This window comes from Diplotaxodon limnothrissa, linkage group LG16 (assembly GCF_057381915.1).
Source record: "Diplotaxodon limnothrissa isolate DT_005_m linkage group LG16, D_limnothrissa_male_GT1.1, whole genome shotgun sequence".
Lineage (NCBI taxonomy): Eukaryota > Metazoa > Chordata > Actinopteri > Cichliformes > Cichlidae > Diplotaxodon > Diplotaxodon limnothrissa.
Window position 1 is genome coordinate 7,469,639 of NC_140611.1, and position 21,982 is coordinate 7,491,620.

General features: G+C 40.2%; 1 protein-coding gene across 1 annotated transcript in view; it reads left to right on the forward strand.

Annotated features, from left to right (window-relative positions):
- LOC146615658 (mitogen-activated protein kinase kinase kinase kinase 4-like) overlaps nt 1–21,982 on the forward strand; it is a 109,915-nt gene that overhangs the window by 29,629 nt on the left and 58,304 nt on the right. Inside the window, exon 3 of the mRNA XM_085375078.1 lies at nt 19,508–19,564. Within this exon, the coding sequence (XP_085231204.1) occupies nt 19,508–19,564 (57 nt within the window). The remainder of the gene's footprint in view (nt 1–19,507; nt 19,565–21,982) is intronic.

Consider the following 21,982-nt stretch of genomic DNA (forward strand, 5'->3'; position numbering starts at 1 on the left):
TTTACTCTCTTGGACCTGGACAGTGTAGTGTTTTTTGTTTCTTTCTTTGTTTGTTTGTTTGTTTTTTTTGATAAAATATTGAGTAAGATCTAAACGAAATTAATCTAACGTTGTAGCTAATCTTGTTTTTTTTAAATCTGTGAATCTCCTGAGTGTCAGCTGCAGACCAGGGATTTATGGTAGTGATTGAGATTTTGATGTCATCAGTGGACATTTCAAGTTGAACTTCTCACTTTGAGGTAAAATACTTCCATAAGCCCTTGGAGGATTTTATGGCTCTGTCACGTGCATAAGTGCAGCAGAACTGAAAAACATGGACCGCAGAAGAGACGGATCTCCGATGACAAATATCCAGTGTCGGCCTACCCTCAGTCTAAAATTTCTCCTGTCTCCTGCGGCCGCCACCTCATTTTTATTTTTTTTCAGCTGTGTGTTTTCACAGGCGGTTAAAACATCTCTGTCTTAATTAAGTGCGCCTCACCCTTCCTTGCACTGGAAAAAAAGAGCCGCTCTCTTTTATTACAGCCCACTGTGAATGAAACCGCCTTCAGACCTCACTCCTCGCTATTGTAAAGCCCTGTATTTAGTAGCGAGGGGAGAGCCAGAGCCCCCCTAGCTTGCCCCCTCCAAGAAAAACCCCTTCATTACTCTTGCAGGCCCTTTGAAGGGGTGATAAAAAATGCCAGGGTAGAAAGTTCCAGTGGTTTGGATATCGCCCTGCCCTTGTGTCTGAAAATGGAGGGTGTAGTTGGCATCAGTGGCTGCAACCTTGAAGTCATTGCAGGAAACACCAAATCTACAGGTTGCACAAAATGCTACTCATGGCACAATTCTACAACAAACCACAAATAGCTTCCTGTCTGGAGGCAGGCGATGTCGAAGCTGAGCATGACTAGGAACTGGGCTGAAGGGATGTTTCAGAAGGGAACACGGTCCAGACTTGTGCTTTAAATGACAGAGCAGGAAAAGAAGAAGAAGATTCATGGAGAGGCACGATCGCTCTCTTTGGTCCTGTTTTAAAAAAACTTGGCACACTTTACACTTTCTTCTTTGAAGATACCCTCCCGTCTTTGTTTCTTCCTTCCTTTCCTTCCGCTTGTACGTTCAGAGGATTTTGTTTATATGCCAGCTCTTCCAGCACACTAAACACTGCAGTACCCTATGCACCATCTATCAAAGGGCAGAATCTCCAGGAGAGCCAAGGTTTGGTTTGGACCCGGGCCTAGCTGCTTTGCCCAGTCAGATGCATCTATATATTACACACTGCAGGGACACAGCCCTCCCTTCCTGTCGTTTCCTGTGTCTTGTTGTGTATCATTAGTATCAGGGGTTTTTCCTGGCTCAGAATGGGGCCTTTAGGGATGACGCTGCAATAAGTATGATTATGCTAGCTATAGTAAAGGTGGTGATTTTGTTACCATTTTTGAAAGAAATCTGCATTTCTTGTTATTTCTGTTTGGTAGCAACTTCCTAGGGGGTCTTGAAAATTCCTCTTTGCGGGAAAAAATGAGGTCACCGTTCTAAAATGTTTAGGAAAGACATTCTAATGGTGTGAATCATAGGTGCTTAAAAGTCCACAGCCTGACTTTTGAAGCAGCGTAGACCTGAGCAGTGTTTGTCTGGTGAGACTGACATGGTTTTAGGGCAACATACACACAACAGAGAGTGTTAAGCGCATCCAAGAACATGTTTATTTGGACAACAAGTAAGCTATTGTCACAATAAGGTGGGTGTTTCGTATTGTGAATGAGCAGCGGGGTGGAACTATGTGGCCACTTGCAATTACACTCAGTCCTGCTAACAACCCGCACTGTATACATGATGTAATGTGGCTAGCTTGGAACATAAACTTATATAGACTGGTGTGCTACCAGTAAAGAAAACTATGTTTAGATGCAAATGTCCGTCAGATGCACCTTTTTTTTTTTTTTTTTTTTTTTAAATTAGAAAATTTGACACTTGTGATTGTGATCCCACGATCATAGCCATGCTTCTGATTTTCTTGGTGTGTGGATGTTTTTTTTCCCTTCTTCTTCTTCTAGCCATTGATGTTTCTGCATAGGTGAGACATGTTGCTGACCTTTGACCTATCTTTATCTGTTTCCATGGTGACGCCATGTGCTACAGCTGATGGAAAGGCTGCTGCATCATGGGAAGGAGCACATTAGTTCCCTGCCCCACACACACACACACACACACACACACACACACACACACACACACACACACACACACACACACACACACACACACACACACGTACTAAAGCAAATGCCCTACAGCTTTTTCCATACTGGTAAAAGCTAAAACATACACAGCAGTAACACTGCTGTTGAATTCTCATCAATACAAAACACCCACATTACCTCTTCCCAGTAATGTTACATTTCAGTGCACCTCCTCGCTAGACTAAGCTTTGACTATAGTCTTCATGCCAATGTTATATTTTACCTAGAAAAATTATTATGTGGATTTTTGATTTATTTATTTTTTGTCAGAGTCAGTGTTAGGGCTGTTCGATATAACGATATATATCAGATGACGATATAAAAACGTCTATCATTTCATTTTACGTTATCGTTTGTTTCGTGGTGTCGCAAAATAAACTTTACAGCAATATTTTTTCATCATTTTGATGGTCACTGTAGTGGCTATATTAATTTCTTAAAGTTCTCTCTTTCTCTTATATTTAATATAACCACACTACGGACGGACAAGCGACTGTTTTTATGCGTTGTCGTTAGCAACAACGACGGTAAAACCACCGCGTGTCCGCTTGTTTATTTTCCACATAAACCTTTCACGATAAAGCTCAAGACCCTGTTGAGACTGAATCATGTGAAAAAGTATGCAGAGTATTTACGGATGAGAAGCAAAAAACAGCCGTCAGGTGCTAAATAATAAACCTTAAACGTTAGAACCGGCTTTTCCCCGCAGCACGCCGTGTAATAAACACGCACTAAGGAAACGGCGGCCGTTACAAGTTATGTCTAAAAATGTATCGTTTCATGCATCGGTTAAAACAGCGGTCCCCAACCTTTTTTTGCGGCACGGGCCGGTTTATGCCTGACATTATTTTCACGGACCGGCCTTTAAGGTGTCGCCAGATAAATACAACAAAATAAAACTAGTACCGGTACCGAAAACAAGAAGATTTATTCATAACACACGTGAAAAGACCCAGGAAAACCGAGTTAACGATAAAAACGATAACAAAATAACGCTGAAAACCGATAAAACCCCTGAAAACCATACATTTCACACCTGAGCCTCAACTCTCATGGACCAGTACCGGGGACCGCTGGGTTAAAACACTCGACTCAGGGTACACGACGCCCAGCTGGAAACACTTCAGCAACCCGAGATTCACAGAATTGACAGAAAATGTTAAATTTTTGTGAATTAATATCGTTATCGGGACGATAGAGGTTTTATATCGGGATATAAGATTTTGGTCATATCGCACAGCCCTAGTCAGTGGACTTTCTCATGGCATGCTCCCACATTGCTCTGCATGCACAAGAAAATGTGGAAATATTCACACACAAAAGCAGTCCAATCTCACACATTTACTTTGTGTTTCACTCATGACTATTTGAATTGTAATCATTGTTAAAAATAACTCATGTAAATACTGCAGTGTTATCTAATTAGTCTATAATACACGTACATGTTTGCAGGTCTTTGTTCCTCAGTTGCTAGACTGAATCTAAATAGAGCGCCGTAGCAGTGCCCAAATTGCATCAGTGGCGGTGGAAAGTAGGCCACCGGCCTCTTTCGCACAGCACAAACAGGGACACACAGCTGATCACCACTGCACACGCGTGCCATCAAAACGAGCCTTGTCTGACATGGCTGATCGGATGCACATGCTGCACTTCCAATTGCGCTCTGTTTCCCCCTCAGATGGAGCTGTGCAGCTGAGTGAGCAGGCCGGCTCTGTGTGATGTATGTCAGCCCTTTTGATATTCAATAGAGACGTTTTGCAATTGGCTGATTTGTTGCAGAGATGTCTGCAACAAATCACACTCATTAAAAAAAAAAAAAACATACAGATTTCAGTTGATTATTTATTCCATTATTTTTATCTTGACGATGCAATTTTCTCTTGTTTTTATTTTCAAACAGCATTAGTGGTACCTGAAGTATGTATAACCACAATAACATTAAAGCAAAAAAAAATTACGAAATGCAAAATATCTATATATTTTTAGTACGTTACAATCTAATGCTACGCATCTTGGTTAATGTACTTCATAAGTAAACACAGCAATCTTATTAGTGCCAAATATAAATATAACAGAATAACTTTACTCACTGAGAAATGACTGAAGAATCTGCTGATACACAAAGGAAGCGTCAGATAATTGCAAATATAAATACTTTTAAAAGGTGGTTAACATGTCCAGTTCTGGGCTTCGGAGTAGTTGAGCCAACAGCTAACTGCTCTTATTGTATTGTAATTATTTTTGCAATCAGGTTTTAAAGTTCTCTTCTCTGTACCTAGAAGAAGTATGCAAAGGAACTTTAGAGTTATATTTCCTAAAAGAAAGCTTTTGGGTGTCATGATGGTAGCTTAGCTCTTAGCACTCCCCCGCCCACTTATTTCAGAGGGTAACCAGACTTAAACCACCTTCAGCTATGAGCTAATTGAGTTTGCATTTTAGACTTCCCTGCTCTGCTCTCGTTAGGCTCAGCATTGTCTTTTTTGCAGCTTCTGGCCCGTGCGGATTATTCGGCCGTGCTTCAACAAGATTTAGAGTCAGTTATTATCCTCTTGTTCCATAGCACATTTTCATTCACATCATTTGCATTTTGAAGTGTTTTAGGCTGAAATTAGGCTGGGAACCCACTGTGGGACATGAGAGCATTTAAACCCCCAAACTACGTAAAAGAAATTAATAGTTTAAGCTGCCGAAGCCCACACAGACTCCCTGCATTAGAATGAGCTGTTTGGGTATCTAATGGTTTCTGGAAATCAATCTATGGAGATTATTGTTACTTAATATTACGGAGTCCTAATGAATAAGATTGTCATCCGTATTTTTTTCCCCCCTCATTCACTGCAACACATGAACATGTGAAAAATCCCAGTTTAATTTTGCTGACTAAAGCTGTGTGAAAATATTTAAAAAGGTTTGAGTCAGTAGCTCTCTGTGTCCCTTAGATGAACTCCTGTTCTAGTTTGTAAGCAAAACGTAAACAGCCACAGTCTCTCGTCTGATGTCGGCTTGGTGGGTGGAGGTTTTGTTAAGCCTGGGAGAAGATAAGAAAGATTGTGGGAGTTATGGGTCACCAAGGGAGCTGCAGAGGGCAGTGAGACAAGGATAAAAACAGATGCTGTAGTTTACATTACCTAGGTCACCTCCTAAATGGTCACTCTGTATATGACCCCCATCAGTCCTCTGTTTTTTAATCACTGCTGTTGTTGTTGGCCAAGGAGTGTTTGTGAAAGTACTGTAAAGGAGATTTTAAATATGGATAGATGGGTGTTTACCTTTTACAAACTTTACAACACACAGCAGTTACAAGAAAGCTTTAATTCAAAAGGCAGAATATAATTTGAGACTAGAGTATTTAGGGCAGCCAACCTGCTTCCTTTAAATTAGTCAAGAAGTTGAGAGTCAAATTGACCCAGTGGAAACAAAACTCCTCCTGAGTAGCTAAGAAAACAGCTCATAACTGACTTTGAATAATAAAACCAATCTTGAACTGGGATTTCCCTAAAATATCATTTGTGACGTTAGGAACAACTGATCCAGTCAACATGCAACATGTGAACAGGCCTCTCTTTAGAGCTGCAGCAATGATGATAATAGCTGGTTATGCAGTTTTTGAGAAAAAGCTTTGTTTTAACATCTATGGCTTTCCTTAGCGACCATAGTGGTGATTTTAAGCAAATACTATGATGCTAAAAATAAATGGTAAATGGACTGGTTCTTATATAGCGCTTTTCTACTCTTCTGAGCACTCAAAGCGCTTTACACAACTTGTGCATTCACCCATTCACACAAACACATTGTTCTAAGTAACATTCACACTTCGATGGATGCATCGGAGAGCAATTTGGGGTTAATATCTTGCCGAAGGATATTTGGCATGCAGACTAGGGGAATCCAGGAATCGAACCATCAACCTTCCGACCAGTAGATGACCTGCTCTACCACCTGAGCTACAGCCACCCTCATCTCTCTAATCTTATCGCTCTAAACAATAACAAAGTATTCTGAAAAAAAAAAAAAGATCATGATTCTGTCCTCGTGATAGGCCAGGGGCCACGTTAGGTGACAACAAAGTCATGTGGAAAAGTCTTCTGGAGACTTTCTGTTAGGGCTGCTCAATTAATCGAATTTTAATCACGATTACGATCTGGGCTTTCAACGATCATTAAAAATGACTGAGCCGATTATTAGCCCCTCCCTCATTTATCCGCGACACCTTAAAGGCCGGTCCGTGAAAATATTGTCGGGCATAAACCGGTCCGTGGCGCAAAAAAGGTTGGAGACCGCTGATTAAGAGGACCCGAGGGAAGCTCGGAAAGCTAAGCAGAAGTTATTTGGAGAGTGACTGCCGTTGGTTGAAAAGAGAGTTAAAAAAAAAAAAAAAAAACTTCAGTGGTGTTGCACACTATTTTATATTATTTTTTAAAGTCATTGTTAACCCTTTAAAGCCGGTCAGAGCAGCACGCTCCGTTTTGCGTAACTATTTTTAAATCCCTGTAGAACCTGAACCGTGTAAGCTAGCGCAATAATTTGTTTTGCATATGAAACCGGAGGAGTTGTACTTACATCTGATGCCATCAGCTTGTCCTCGGTCACGGTTTCGTTCCACATATAGCTTTGCAAAAATTGCATAAAAAGCGCTTGCAGGAACAAAAACATAATATTCCAGAAACACGCTTTGCCGTTCCGATCAGCTGTTCGTAACACTTCCCACAGTAAAATGATGCACATGCTGTTTTCTTTGCAAATTTGCATCATAGGATTGTTTTTTGTTTTTCCTGCAGTATATAAAAATTGCTGTATCTCCAAAATAAAACTATGAAGACACTCAAAATAAATTTCCTGTGGTGGGAAACTATTTTTTGCAACTTTATTGTATTTAAAGTTTTGAGGGATAAACCTCTTAAATTTCTCCAAGTAGAAATATATGTAAACAAAACAAAAGCGATTTTCAATTTTTTTTGTAGTTTATTGCACTTTTTTGCAATTTATGTAGTTACTATGGACTTAATGCATACATATTATTAAAATATGGGCTATAACAGTTGTATTGATGTATAGCAACTTGAAATGCTCCCACAAATGGCACTACAGCATGTAAAAAAAATAATATAAGCTCTGGTGGACTTGGTTCTATAGTAGGTCTTAAAGGGTTAAATAAATATCGTCAAATAATCGTGATCTCAATTTCAGTGAAAATAATCGTGATTATCATTTTTGCCATAATCGAGCAGCCCTACTTTCTGTACAAAAGTCCACAGCAGTCCCGAACTTGCTGAGATCTTCCAAGTCTTAGCTCAAAGCGGGGGTTGGTCAAATTGTCATGCATGAAGCCAGTTAGAAGATAATTGAATCCCATTGTAGAACACATTCCTAGATAACCATTTACAGGAACAGTATACCCATGTATTAGATTGTCTTTTAAAGGCAGTTGAACTGTAAACTCTGGTATTGTTAGTGCTTTATTCAGCTAAACTGGAAGAAGTTGTCACCCACTTCTCCGTTTACTCCCTCTTTTCTGCTGAATTTAATTTCTAGTAATGATTCTCCGATGAGGAGTATTATCTTCTTTCCTGCAAACATTGTTCCATCAGTTTATTAAGCTTCATTCGAGGCCTCCGAGCAGGCCTCTCTAACAGGATTTGTTTAATAGTGTGCTATTCCCCGATTCATATCTCTGCAACCCTCAGTCAGCCAAGATCAACACTAATGAGCCTTTGAAAGAGAATAATAAGCTTCCAGCGGTCGCTCTACTGTGTCTTCTTTGGGCGAGGGAGGACAGCGTGTGGAGGCGGAGTCAGTGCCATATCTCAGTAACAACGGGGGTAATGGTGTCCGACAGTTAGCTAATTCCTCCAGCGTGCTCGGCCGCTTCATTGGGCTCCGTCCACAGGCTTCAGACCTGGAGACAGTTTGATGAAGCAAAGAGGAGGTGGCTCCCTGTTTTTTTTTTTTTTTTTTTTTAAGGCATTTTTAAAAAATTTAATGTTTATTTAATATCTGAGAGTTGCCTCAAAAGACTCTCTCTAAACTCAGTTTCACATGTTACATTTAAACAGTCATTGTGGGCATTTGTATCAGTTTGGTCCTTATATGCATGTAGATCTTTGTTAGTGCAGGAGACCACCAAAACATTGGTATCTTGGGAAGTGCCTTCATGTGCTCAACTTTCAGTGTTTTTCACGTCTTCATACCAGATCTGCCTCTCCTCTGTCCTTCATGCCGTGCTCTCTGCCTTTGTCTCCTCTGTATCGGTGTGTTTTTCCTGCTGATCCTCCAGGCTCAGAGGAGCTGCTAGAGGAATGTCGTGATGAAAAGGATGCTAAGCCATCTTGTGTTTAGACGTCCTCAGCCTTCACAATCGCAAAATGCTCCAACACCTCCACTCATCTTCATCACTTTGAAGCTTGTGTCAAATGAAGCTGTCTGTCTTTTGTTTGTGTTTTTTCAGACTTGGAGCCTAATTATCATAGGGTACTTGAATTTAATGTGTCTTTTGGAGCAGTAGGAAGCAATGTTTTGCTAATGTCATTAGCACTAAAATTTGGAAGGTTTTGAGGTCTCAGTAGAGGTTTGGGCTCATGAAAGGTTACCTCCACTATACTGCTCGTCTTCAGGTGCAGGATTAAAATTTTTGCGGCACTCAGCATTTTCCCAGCTGCCTGTGAACAGCTTTGGAAAAGCCCTGATGTTGTGGTTTGTCGGCCTGGTCATAAGCGATATCCATTTCAATGACCGTCAGTCCTCCTAGTGTGTCTAAAAATGGGGTGATAGGTCATTACGTTATGGAAAGTTGCGGCACTGCCCAGAATGTAACCCCCTTACTACCACTAGATCTCATTACAGCAGCTATGCAGCGCTGGCCAACCCCCCCCATCCCTCAACTGTCTCCCCCACCTACCTATCCACTTTTCACCGTCTGTCTTTCTGTAATACGTTAATGTCCTCACTCCTTTCTGTTTTCTTTATTTCTTTTTTTAATGTCTGAAACTAAAGATTTGTGGTATCTGTATGTGTGTGGAGATCAAAAGGATAGTGTCAGTCTCTCTGTAAGTGTGTGTGGTCATCATTAGTGCAGGTGCAGACACTCTTTGAATTTTAGCTGGATCACAGCAATCAATGGAGATTTATTACTGACCAACCTCGCTCTCTCTCTCCCCCTCTCTGTGTCTTTGTGTTGCTCCCCAGAGTGAGACTGTTTTCTTGGCCTACTTACACAGAGCTCCCTGTTTAAACACTAAGGCAGAGCAAAGGAGAAGCAGAAACTGAGCTTAACATCTTATCAAGTCTCTCGTTGTTTTCCTGTTTTTGGGAGAAGCAACAAACTGATAAATAGTGATTTTTGTAGATCCAGAAATGATAGAAACAGACATACATTAGACAAAGGAGAAGACAAAGGCGGGAGCCTGGTAGGTACTGTAGATTAATGAAAATCCTCCAGTCTGAATTGATATAGAAATAGCAAAAATGCAGCTCATTCCCCATCTGCGAAGGTGGAGTTTAAGATAAGGGAATAAAAAGAGGAGGGGAATGAATGAGTCACAAACAAAGAAAGCACCACAAATATGACTCAGCTCCGTGAGATTTGACACTGGTTGGTTGTCTACTATCAGGCAGAAAAATGTTTTTAGTTAAAAAAAAAAAATCTCTGACTGTCATTATTCTTGTTTCTTTCCATTAAAGATGGCAGCTGCAGTCTTCCTCAGGGGGCACTGATAAAAATAGCTCAAAAATACAAGCTTTCTGCATTAACTGGGTGTTTGTCACAAAGCAGTAGATCAACACAAGTGATGTCTTCTTCATTTGCACGGTACCCTGTCATAACCAGGAGGAAGTGATGCAGATGAGCTCCTCTGCTTGAGCCACACAACCAAACCTTTGAGTGAATCGTGAATGTCAGGTTACAGTGTTGGGAGACACTCTGGGTGCTATAATGGCCAAAATAAGAAGTAAAAGCTGAGCTTTATCTAGGCTTTAAGGGATAACAAAAAGGACTTTTAAAAATGTTTTGCCTGAAGAATAATATCATTTACTGTTAAGACAGTAAATGATATGAAATGCAGGCTTCTCGTCTGCATATTTAATGCGAGCTGATTGGGTGGATTTTCTGAAACAGCTGCTTGAAGTTTTACAGCTTAAAACAGGTGTCCGTTTGTACTGATGGCAGATGGTAGATGGATTTTTGTCATCGAAGTTTCCCAACTGCGACTGTTTGGAGAACAGTTACACACACACATACAGTATTTTGTTTTTTTATGCACTTAATGGACAGATCAATGAGCAGCAGAAATAATCAACTGCCCTGCTTCTAAATAATACACAGTGGTGTGCTTGGAAACTATGTACTGTGACACACACTAACTAAAAAGAGAATTCCTGCCTTATGACACCTTCATAAATTGTATGTGTGCCTGTATTTTTTTGTGCTTTCCCCACGAGAATAGAAGCACCGTAGGGTTAGCGATCGACACTGTCACTGTTGTTGACAAGAGAACTGAGCAGCAGCTGTGATGTGGAAGCAGCAATAAAAGTTTAAATTCCTCCTCTGGCCCTTGTGTTTTCTTCTTTCTACCTTGTTTTGTGTGTGTGTCTGCTGTTATAGCAGTTATGAGGTTGTGTTTAGCATACACCTATGAGCAGCTTCGCTCATAGGTGTCGAAGCCCATCATCGTCATGATGGTTTCAAGACTTTTCAAAACTCCACACGTTGTTGGTTTGATCAATAAAGACTTGTTAGCGAGATGGTTTTCACACTGCCGAGCTGCAGAAATAGGCAGGGTGTTTGCCTGTGCACATCTTTCTATATGTGTGTGTTTGTTTTGGGGGTTTCTCTGTGCATCTGTGCATGTGAATGTGTTTGTGAAAGTATTTGTGTTTGCACTAAAGCTTGCACCTGGCTCCTTCTCTATGCCCCGAAAGCTCAGAGGGGCACAATAAAGGACGCTTTGTCCTGAAATGGATCATGCATGTACACTCACACGTATGCCCAGTAAAATCAGGTATATATTCAGATTAAAGATAAACATGCACTATGTGTACAGTTGACAACAATTTGTAGTGTGTGTGTGTGTGTGTGTGTGTGTGTGTTGGCTCTAAAATGACTCCACTTCCTTGGCATTTCCTTAAGGGGGAAGTCGCACAGTTTCTTTCCCCCCCCCTTGTCTTAATTCTATCTGGCTTCTATCTGTAACACACACACACACACACACACACACACACACACACACACACACACACACACACACACACACACGCCAACTCATGTTGTTATTTCTTGTTTTTCCTCGCCTTCTAACCCTCTGATTCTCAGCCTCGTCTTGCTCGTCTTCGCTCTTCTTTATATCTCTCCAGACTTCCGCCGTTTCCAAGCAGCAGCTGGAAAAAAATGTAAAACCAGATTTCCTGGTTTTTAAAGCAAACCAGCAACACTAAATGTGTTGTGTGCCCCCCCCATAAAAAAGCAACAGGGGGAAAAAACTAAACAAACAAAAAGTCAGTGAAATAATTGGTGTGGTGTGGTGTGGTGTGTAATAGTCAAACAGATGTCAATCAATGATAAGAGATGTGTTTTTATTGGTTATAGGGCAAAAAATATCTTAAACCTGACAGGAAGTGGTGGCGCTCGGTCACAGCCTGCTGGTCCCCGTGGTTCCTAGTTTGTGATAAGCCCACGTATATGAGGCAGGAAGTCTAGAGTGTGGTCTTATTTTGCAAGGGTAAAGGGCAGCCACGAGAAAGCAGCATGCACGCTCTGCAGTAAAACCTCTTCAGCTTCAAACTTATTTTGTGTGGGCACTTGTAAAAAAAGAAAAAAAGAAAAATGACACTTTTATTTTTTATTGTAATGTAGCACAGTGAGAACCGTACAATGTTCTCTGTTAGGAGGATTACAGGGTCCAGTGGGTTGAGAAGTCATGATTTCTTGCTTACATATAACAGGAAGCCCGTGTGACTTTCCATCTCTATTGCATGCACTTTGAACACCTTAAACCTGCAGAAAGTCATTTCAGGGAAGTTAAAATAAGTAACCGTCTGATAAATGAGCATCTGGTATATTAGGGCTGCATGATATTAGGAAAATCTGCGATGTGCGATAACTGTGATCAATATTGCGATAACGATGTGACTTGCGATAAAATAAATAGCAAAAAAACAAACCCAGAATACATAATTTCTGTTTTACTGCAACAGTTTTATTTAAAGAAAGCTGCTGTATTAGCAGCGTAGCAACAAAGTGCACTTTAACATTGAAACATTGCCCCCATAAAAAAATTTGGGTCTTCTTTAAGATCCCACCTGGCCAGCACCTCACTTAATACATGGGCTATATTTTCACTAGTGTGAGAGTCTGGAAAATGCAGTCTCTAGACACAGTGTTGTCAGTTCAAAGTCTTCGGTGAGGAAGTGCACTGTGAAGCTCATATATGGTTCCGTTGTACGACTTGACCATAGGTCTGTAGTGCTTGCGTAGTTTTCAGCTTGGCTCAGTTCAAATATGACGGTCTTGCGGCATGTTTCGTACATTTGTGGAATGGCGACATGGGAAAAGTAGTTTCGTGAGGGGATGCGGTATCTCCGGTCCATTTTATGTATCAGACTAGTGAAGCCCTCTCTGCTAACTGTATTTATAGGCATCATGTCTTTAGCCTAAAAATGTGTAATGGCCTCTGTTATTTCTTTGTAGCGCTTCGACGTTTTCTCATAAGGAGTTCCACTTGAAACACTCTGATACAGAGACGGCTGTTGGACTGCTGCGCTCTTTGTCTTAACATTAGCAACCTTTGTTTGGCTAGCCCTATCTTTCTGGAACTCTTCAAACAGTGGATGATCTGATATCGTCGTGTTGGTGTTGTTCCTGGAACAACATTTACTATGTTGATCTGGGAACAACACCAACACGATGATATCAGATCGTGCTCAAACAGTTCTCTGTGGTTGTATTGAAGATGATGGTGGAGATTAGTCGTGTTTCCTCTGGTGGTTGCCACGAGTGTTCGGCAAGTTTTGCAGAGCACCTGTGTTTGGAGAACGTCGTCTTTATCAAATCCAAAGTACCTCCAAATAAGCGAGGTACTATTATTTTTAGCCACGAGTTCATAGTCAGTAGCCATAGTCAGCCATTACAACTCTGACTCGTTAATGCAGCGCTGTTCGCTCCCCACCTACGTAGGAGGCGGGTCTGTAATCCATTGATTGGTTAATGCCGTGAAGGGCTCTATTCGACTGGTCAAATGTGTAAAGGGGTTTCTTTGATTGGTAAATTCTTTAAAGCACGTGTGTAAACATTTTAATGTACCCAATTATCGCAGTTTACGCCATATTTTGCAATGGGCCCGTCGCACAGGCTGATATCGCGATGACAATAAATTTTCAATTTATTGTGCAGGCCTATGGTATATGTATGTCAGTGTATCCACCAGATAATCGTCGACTTTCTAAACATGACCTGGAGCTTTTTTAAGCTCGGATTTTATTTATTGTCTGTAAGTAGAGGGGATGTGTGTTGGGACTAAGCACTTGTACAATGAGGATGACCTACATCTGGTTACCTTGCCTTGACACATCATTTGTGGAAACAGATGGGGCAAATGTCCTGTAAACACCAGGCCTTCTATGTGGACATAGCTTTTCACTTCAGTGAAAATAACCTGGATCCCTTGCCCCTTGAAGTTGTAGCTTGAGGTCAAAGGTCACACTACCTGAATGATCCTTGTGAACTCTAGGGTCAGGTCCTCATTAAACCATTGGTGGGTTCTGGTTGGAGAGATGAACAATGAGAGTGAAGGAATCCCTAAAGGTCAGGCTGCGACTCTTCATCTGTCATGGTGCTCATTCGTCTTTGATGATTGTTGCTTTAATTACCTACTTTTATATTTATCAATGAGTATATGAATGCAAAGCCATTCATAATGCCTCTTAAATTGTGCAAGCTCTTTTGGCATCCCCAGTCTTTGGAGTTGCATAGAACCAGTTTAAGATTGGACGATGGCACTAAAAAAACCTTTAATGGAAAAGGGTACACAGTACATCCATGTAAAAAAGCTCCCAAACCAAGGGTGTATTGTTATCTCAAACTTGCAAAAGTTCCCTTAAGGCTGTCTCAAAAAACTTGTTAAGGAAATATGAGCCGAACTTCATTGCTGAAACCAGCTCCTCTCCACTTCCTAAGCCCTGCAGGCTTTTCCATGATGAAGGAAACTCTGGTCCAAACATCCCACACAGAGAATTGACTGAGCGTTGAATGGATAGATCACGGTGCTAGTCATGGGAGAGTCGGATGACAGAAAGATTATATCATGTTTGAATGGGACATGGAGTCAGCTGGGAGGTGTTAACAGAGAGTTTCAGTAACTGTACTATTTGCATTCATAGTTAGGCAATAAAGGGCTCTTAAAAAGCAGAATGAAGGATTGACTGAAGTTTAATGTTCCCCTTTAATCTTCTTTTCTTCTCGGAGGAAAAAAAGCAGCAGCAGTCATAATGTTTTTATTTTTTCAGTTTTGATTTAAGTGCTAAAAACCATATGGTTTATACCCAACGAGTAAAGCTTGGTAAATCGTCATCTTTTGTGACGATTTATGTGCTGAAATGAAAAAAACATTGTCTCTAAAGTGGAAGACTCTAAAACTGGAAGATTGGCAACTAAATATATGCCTGAGTGTCTATTAAGGCAGTAACTGATGTTTTAACCCCTAAAATCCAGTGTCCTTATTACTGCAGTGGTATGAGCATCCAAACTATATATAAACTGTCTTAACCTCCGGCAGCGATTTTGTTTCCTTTTCTCTTTGAATGTGTTTCATCTGTGCAGTGACTCAATCTTACCAACACTGAAGATGCTGGGGCTAGCACAATGAATCGTGATCTCAGTAGTTTAGCATGTTTCAGTTTTTATCTAAATAAAACAAAAATAAAAATCCTACAGCTCAGACGTCCATGAGTGCTTCTGCTAGGCCTTAAAGACCTGCATTTGTATGTTGAAGCTGTGGACTGTCAGTAGGGGGCAGTGATAAAAGTTTATAGACTACTCTGAAACATGGGCTGCTCATGTTTTCTGTTTTTGACATTGGTGGTTTTTGAGTTTTTCCACTGCTGTGGAAAAGACCATCATCCTTACAGACAAAGAAATGCTTTATAGTGGAGTGAAACTGAGAGTTAATGTCACTGAAACATTTCACTTGTGCTTTTTGAAATGTTGTCCACTTCTTCTTGGACTCTGCCTCAAGAGCTACGTAAATAGACACAAGACAGGATCCTTTAAGTAAATCATTTCAGATGGGCCTACAAGCAGATTTGATTTGAGGCAATTTGGAGGGTCCACTTTTAGAACCACATGTTTAGATATTGTTGCAAAACTGGACAGCCTGTGTGAACATCTAATTTCTTTCTCTTCCTCTCTGGAAGTCTTTGTTATTTCCAAAGACTGATGATTCTTCCTTCTGGCTTTTTTTTCTGTCTTTTGGTTTTTCATAAAGGCCAGGTGTGTGCGTATATCTGTGTCTCGTTTTTGAACAAAAGAATCTGGGAAGAAGATGATGTCATCTTTTAACCGTTGTATGCTTGTCTAGTGCAGGGGGGGGGGGGGGGGGGGGTGTCTGTAATTATAACAGTCTGTGCTGTGCTGAGGTCACCTTTCTCACATGCAAAGGCGAGTGATGCAGACGCGTAGAAATTTGTTAGTAATTTAGTCTGTGACACACACACAGTCGTAATTATATTTGTTCATATTTACACATTAACTGTATGCAACAAAACCTGGGGGGGGGAGATGCATATGTTCTCACACATTCGTTTCATGATTTCATCAGTATCTACACAACTTCTATACAATCTTTGAGCCTCGGGTGTGTGAGTGTATGGGGAATGTAAGGTGTGTGTCTGCTTGAGTTTCCATTGTTTGTCAGGGAGTTAATATAAGACGTTTCAGAGTATTTGCAGTGTGTGCGTGTGTGTGTGAGACACATCCTGCCGCCTTTACAAACTGCATCATCAGCTAAAATGGGCTGGTACCCTACCTGCTATTCTCTTTGACAGCAAATTGTTAAACATGGCTCGGAGAAAAAGAAATGCAAAGTCTGAAATGCAGGTGGTGAGGTCACACTGAGGAGGCAGTAAGCCGGGGGAATAGTGAGGGTTCATATACTTTTGTGCCTGCAAATCTCCTTGTGAGAGCATTTGTTAGTGGCGGTTAGTTTGTGTGCATCAGTACATAATAGGGAAAACCTGCAGTGTGGTTGTGTCATGGCTTAGAAACGTTTGACTCAGCAGCGCTGCAGTAAGATAGATACTTAAGCTTGATGGAGGCTGATAGAGACATTTTCATTCAAAGTAAAAGTTTGGACTTTCTGGAAGTTTCTGTATCGCTCAGTTAGTAGTTAACGAGTTTTTGCAGATAAGTTCACATTTCTATGCAAACTACAGGCCACTGCAGCAGCGTGCTAGCATCCAGACATTCACAAGAAAGTTCATCACAGTATTGGCGATGGATTTAACAAAGTGGCTGACTCGCCAGTGTGTTGCAAAATGATTTTTTTTTTTAATGTAACTGATGGTCGAAGTTTATATTCATTGGAGAAAATAAAATAAACATTTGTATAGTTAATTCATGTGCTAGAATGTATGTGGGGCTTATTGAACCTAAATTGGGCTACATTTAAGCAACAAAAGTCTTTTTAAAATGATGTCACGTTATGTAAATGGTCAAAACAGCTTGATCCTTTTGATGTTTAGTAGCTACTTCATTCTCAGCATTTTCAGTAATGTACTACGTTAATATTCTATCTCCTCTCTGCATTTAAAAACATCTGTTTATTTCTCATTTGTTTGTCCTTTATTTCTCTTATAATATTTTGTTAAGATTATATAAAGAGAAAGGTTTAAGATTTTGAGATAAGAGCCACATTGCCACAAGAAGGCATAAAGTAAAGGTCACAAAATAACAGAATATCGAAATCTAGTACCGTACTATAGAAAAGTCAGAGTCCTCCTTTATCCTTTATTGTGTTCCGTAGTGTAACTCGATAGTCCCCACCAAAAAGCACCATCAGAGATTTGTTTTCCTGTCAGTTTTGCAGTTTGCTGTCTCCATCAGCCTTGACCTTTTTCGTCAGCCACACACACACACACACACACACACACACACACACACACACACACACACACACACACACACACACACATACAAACACAGACACTCACACACACACACACACACACACACACACACACAGACACTCACAGACACACACACAAACACACATAAAGACACACACACAGACACACAGACACTCACTCACACACACACACACTCACAGACACACTTATAGACACACACACAAACACACACACAGACACACATATAGACACACACACAGACACACATATAGACACACACACAAACACACACACACACAAACACACATATAGACACACACACACACAGACACACAGACACACACACACACACATAGACACACACACACACACATATAGACACACACACACACACGCCCCCCTTGACTAAACTGAAATGGGTTAATCTCTCATCACTCAGTCGTTGGGGCTGGTGGTTCAGGTGTCACAGTGCCTTTTCTCACAAAGGAAACCTGATCAGACGCACACAGGCACTACACACATAATACAGTCATAAAGCATTGCATCATCTCAAATTTTTCCCTTTCTGTGTTTGTCTTTCCTGGAAGAGTTTGTTTATCTCTACACCATTGCTGTATTCAAAAGTGCTTGCTTGTTCAGGCTGTAACAGCTGTGTACCTTTCCTGTAATGCTATGTAGGCTAGTGTGAGAATAAGGTTTGTTCTTTGGGTGTTATTCTGGCATCTGAAAACTACTTGAACGGTGTGTTCTTTTACCTGGAAAAATATGTTGGTAATTTTTGTTCTTTTCATGGTGAACTGCAAAATTTTAGCTCTCCAAATGGTTGAAATTTAAGTTTTACAGTCTATTTTTTAAACTGCTCAAGTAGCTAGTGCTTCATTAGTATTTGTCAGTGTGAGTATTTATTAGTTGTTTTCTACAGAAGAGGATTAGGGCCACTGGAAAAAAAAGTGGGCAAGTTGTTTTTTTTCTTCTTTTCCAGAATTCTGAGAAAAAAAGTCAGAATTGTGACATTAAAGTCAGATTTTTTTATTTTTATTTTTATTTTAGAATTCTGACTTTTTTTCTCAGAATTCTGGAAAAGAAAAAGAAGAAAAAAAAGACATGCCCACTTTTTTTTTTCTTTCCCAGTGGCCCTAACGCTGAATTAATTTAGGGGGCTTTAGAGCAACTGCAACATGTAAGTTGTTAGTTTTTTATCCTTTCAGAGTAATTATTTTTTGCTTGAAATATTTTAAAAAGTCGATAAAAAGTGAAGTCTTCACAATATCTTTAAAATAAGCTATTGGTTTAATTTTTACATGGTATTAAAAAACAAAAACAAAAATTGCTACATGCTAGTTTGCTCCCAAAAGTTATTGTTAGCATATAATCTATTTCCAGCTTCTAGCTCATTTAAAGCCCCCTTCATTTTTCTTTTATATACTTTTGGTGCTGAGTTTCACGAAGTCTCAAAGTATTTCTGAAAGCCTCTCAAGAATGAGATAATACTGCTTTGACCACAAGCTTGCGGTTATCTCAACAATTATTGGCAATAACTTCTTTTCTAAAAAAAAGAAAGGTACACATCCAACGTTGTGCAAGCCTATTGCATGTTTTGTCACATTCATTCTGAAATTATGAAAAACATGCATGCAGTATGGTGGAGCTGCAGGCTAGTTACTCACACATGTAGTGAAGCATGGTGTCATTATTGCCTCTTTCAGGTCACATACTATTTCACGCTGTTTATGTCCTTTAAATTTGGAAAAGCTGTTCAGACTGTGTTTGCTCTGCCTGGATAAAATGAGTTTACCGTTTTAATTCTTTGCACCAGTCCACGTTGGAAACACTGTGCTCAGCCTGTTTGGAAATGATAAAGGTTTGGATTATTGCCTGTGGTTCTCCACGCTATTGTAGAGACAAATAACTTGTTATAAATGTGGTTTTTATTTTTTGGAACGGCTGAATAAACCTCAATGTGTACTCAGCCTTGGACACTACCGTCGATTTGCATAGTCATATACTTGGCCTTCAATAAAGCAGCAACTTTTATTGTCACATTGTGCTCTTAATTGTCCTATAACCAAGCTTACACTTTAATCACAAACATTGGTAGCAGCTGTTCACAATGCACAAAAATACAGATTTCCACTTTGCTCATCTCTCCTCTCTCCTGTGTTTCTTTGCAGGGTCGACATGTTAAGACGGGACAGCTGGCGGCCATCAAGGTCATGGACGTCACCGAGGTCAGTAACACCTATCAGCATGCGCTTGTAATCTTTTGTTGTCTTTAATCAGGTTTCAATCCCAGCTAAACCACTCTTGCACTGTGGGATTGTTAAATCCTGCAGCAAACGCCGGTCACGAGAAGGATTGAATGAAGTAAAATTATTCTGCCATTACAGAAACAGCTATATTCCACTGAAACAGATGCAGTGGCTGTAGGACTATAGGAATACCTGCCTTAGTAATTGTCAGCCAATAAATTTTTATATAGATAAAATGATGAAAAGAGTCACTCTTTCAATCCAGAAAACAAATTACACTGGAACATAGATAAACACGTGAGATTTGGTGCTGGAAAGGCGTCTTGTGAGGGAAATTTGATTTGGTTCTAACTGCAAGCAGACATCTGTTTAAAGTTAGTAGGCCTGATCATGAAACCTACTGCACGCGGAAGTTGGCACATTAGTACTTTTAGTACTTTGCATATTTGTAATTGATTCCAGACTAAGTTTTATTGCATGTGATGGAATAAATAGCTTTTCTGAAGCATACAAGATAAACACCAAACAGTTTCCCCACTCCACAGCCTCTCTCCATTCCACACCCTCATGTCAATATTTTCTCTCCAAAAATGGTCAGGAATATAATCACATAGCTTCCATCACTCTTAACAGTGGTCTCTGTTCATTAGATGAACTTTGAGGAGGTCACGTTTGAAGCAAGCAGATTTTTCACTTCTCTCAGGGCACTTTAGCTAATGATGATTTTAGACTCGTGCATGTAAATGTTTTGAGATCCACAGAGTTAAACTGGGCCCCAGAGGGCTGTTTCTGCCTTTTTAGTTCTGTGTTCCTTAATGTGTATACAAGCAGAAAATGTTATTAAAGTAACCTCATGCTGATGTTTTGTTTTTGTTTTTTGGGTTTTTTTTTACTCATCATTGAATCAATGGCCAAATGAGCCAAGAAGAAAAATGTTCCTGCAGATGGCTTAAAGAGGAATGAGTGTACCAACAGAGCTTTAATCTGGGTTAACTGTCACACTGAAGAGGATTGTACGGTCTGCCTTTCAGGACCCTGCTGGTTTCATCTGTATCTCTAAAGACTTACTATCTAATGTGCATCCCACTCTATCCTTGTTGAAATTGGTCCTCTGTGATAATAAGAGCTCATTTGTAACAAAGATGGTAGTGCTGTAATCAGCCTCCAGGACTGTTAGAGACCTCAGAAATGTTGTAGTATCAGTTAATTATGAAATGGAAAGAAAAGAAAGTGTTTCAGCCACTGATTTTTTTTGTTTGTTGAGTATTTAATTTTAATTATCTATTCAATCATTCTGTAACACCTCCCAAGTTAACTTCTGGGACCACCTCTGAGTTATGGATGAAAGCGACAGTGTTAAAGTCTGTGTCTTTATGCAGGGCTGTCTAAAACATGGTTCCACTCAGAATCTGGAAGGCTGTTTACAGGGAAAAGCTTTAAAGCACAACATTATGTGCACCATAAATGGAAGCAGTGTAGCAGACTGTGATGGTGCAGTATGACATACCTTAAGAAAATTTGTTTTTCTTGTGTTACAAGAGAGCAATAGGGACATATTGCCAGCACATTTTGATGACCCTTTAGGAGGGTCTTTCAAAGTATTCTTCAGACATGGCCACTCAGACAGAGGTACAACAGTGAGTATCTTGTCCAAAAGCATGACAGCCTCCGAGCCAGTGGTGTTGGGAATCTTGTCAACATTGATGGACGTGTGAATGTAGAAAAGTGCAGTCAGATTTTGATCCACCGTGCAATACCATCTGGAAATCATCTGATTGGCAACAGCTTCATTTTTCAGCATGACAGTGATCCCAAACACACTGTCAATGCAGTGAGTGCAGGACGTGCTGAAGAATAAAGGTGGTCATACCAAATACTGACTTTCAAGTTTATTAGAATTGTGGAAACTATTATAGCGTATTACTATATAATGGTGGCTTAAGACTTTTGTATAGCACTGTTAATAGATTATAAATAGTTATTCTGAAATTCATTAAAAAAATGTTTTTTGTGTTGTTTTTAAAGTCAGATTCGTATTAGTGCAACAAGTATTCTGGCCTATTTGACAGTTTTGATCAGTAAACAAAAAGATTACAACAAACAATCAAAATTGCTGGTTCTGGATAATCATGACCCAGGAGCAGCTGGAAACCAGTGTCTGGAAGCAGTTTGGGTTATACAGTCCATGGCAGTATTCTCAACAAACATAAGGCTCTTACTCTACAGCTTCAGCACATCTGGGCTCTCACATGCTGCATATTGAAGTTGCCTTTGAAAAATCTAGTTCACGGTAAAACATTAAAAGCGGCAATCATGAGCTCGGGGTGTAACTCTGTGGCCTGCAGGAACAAATCTACATATCCAGCCTCAGAGATCAAAAAGAAGGGAACGAGGAAG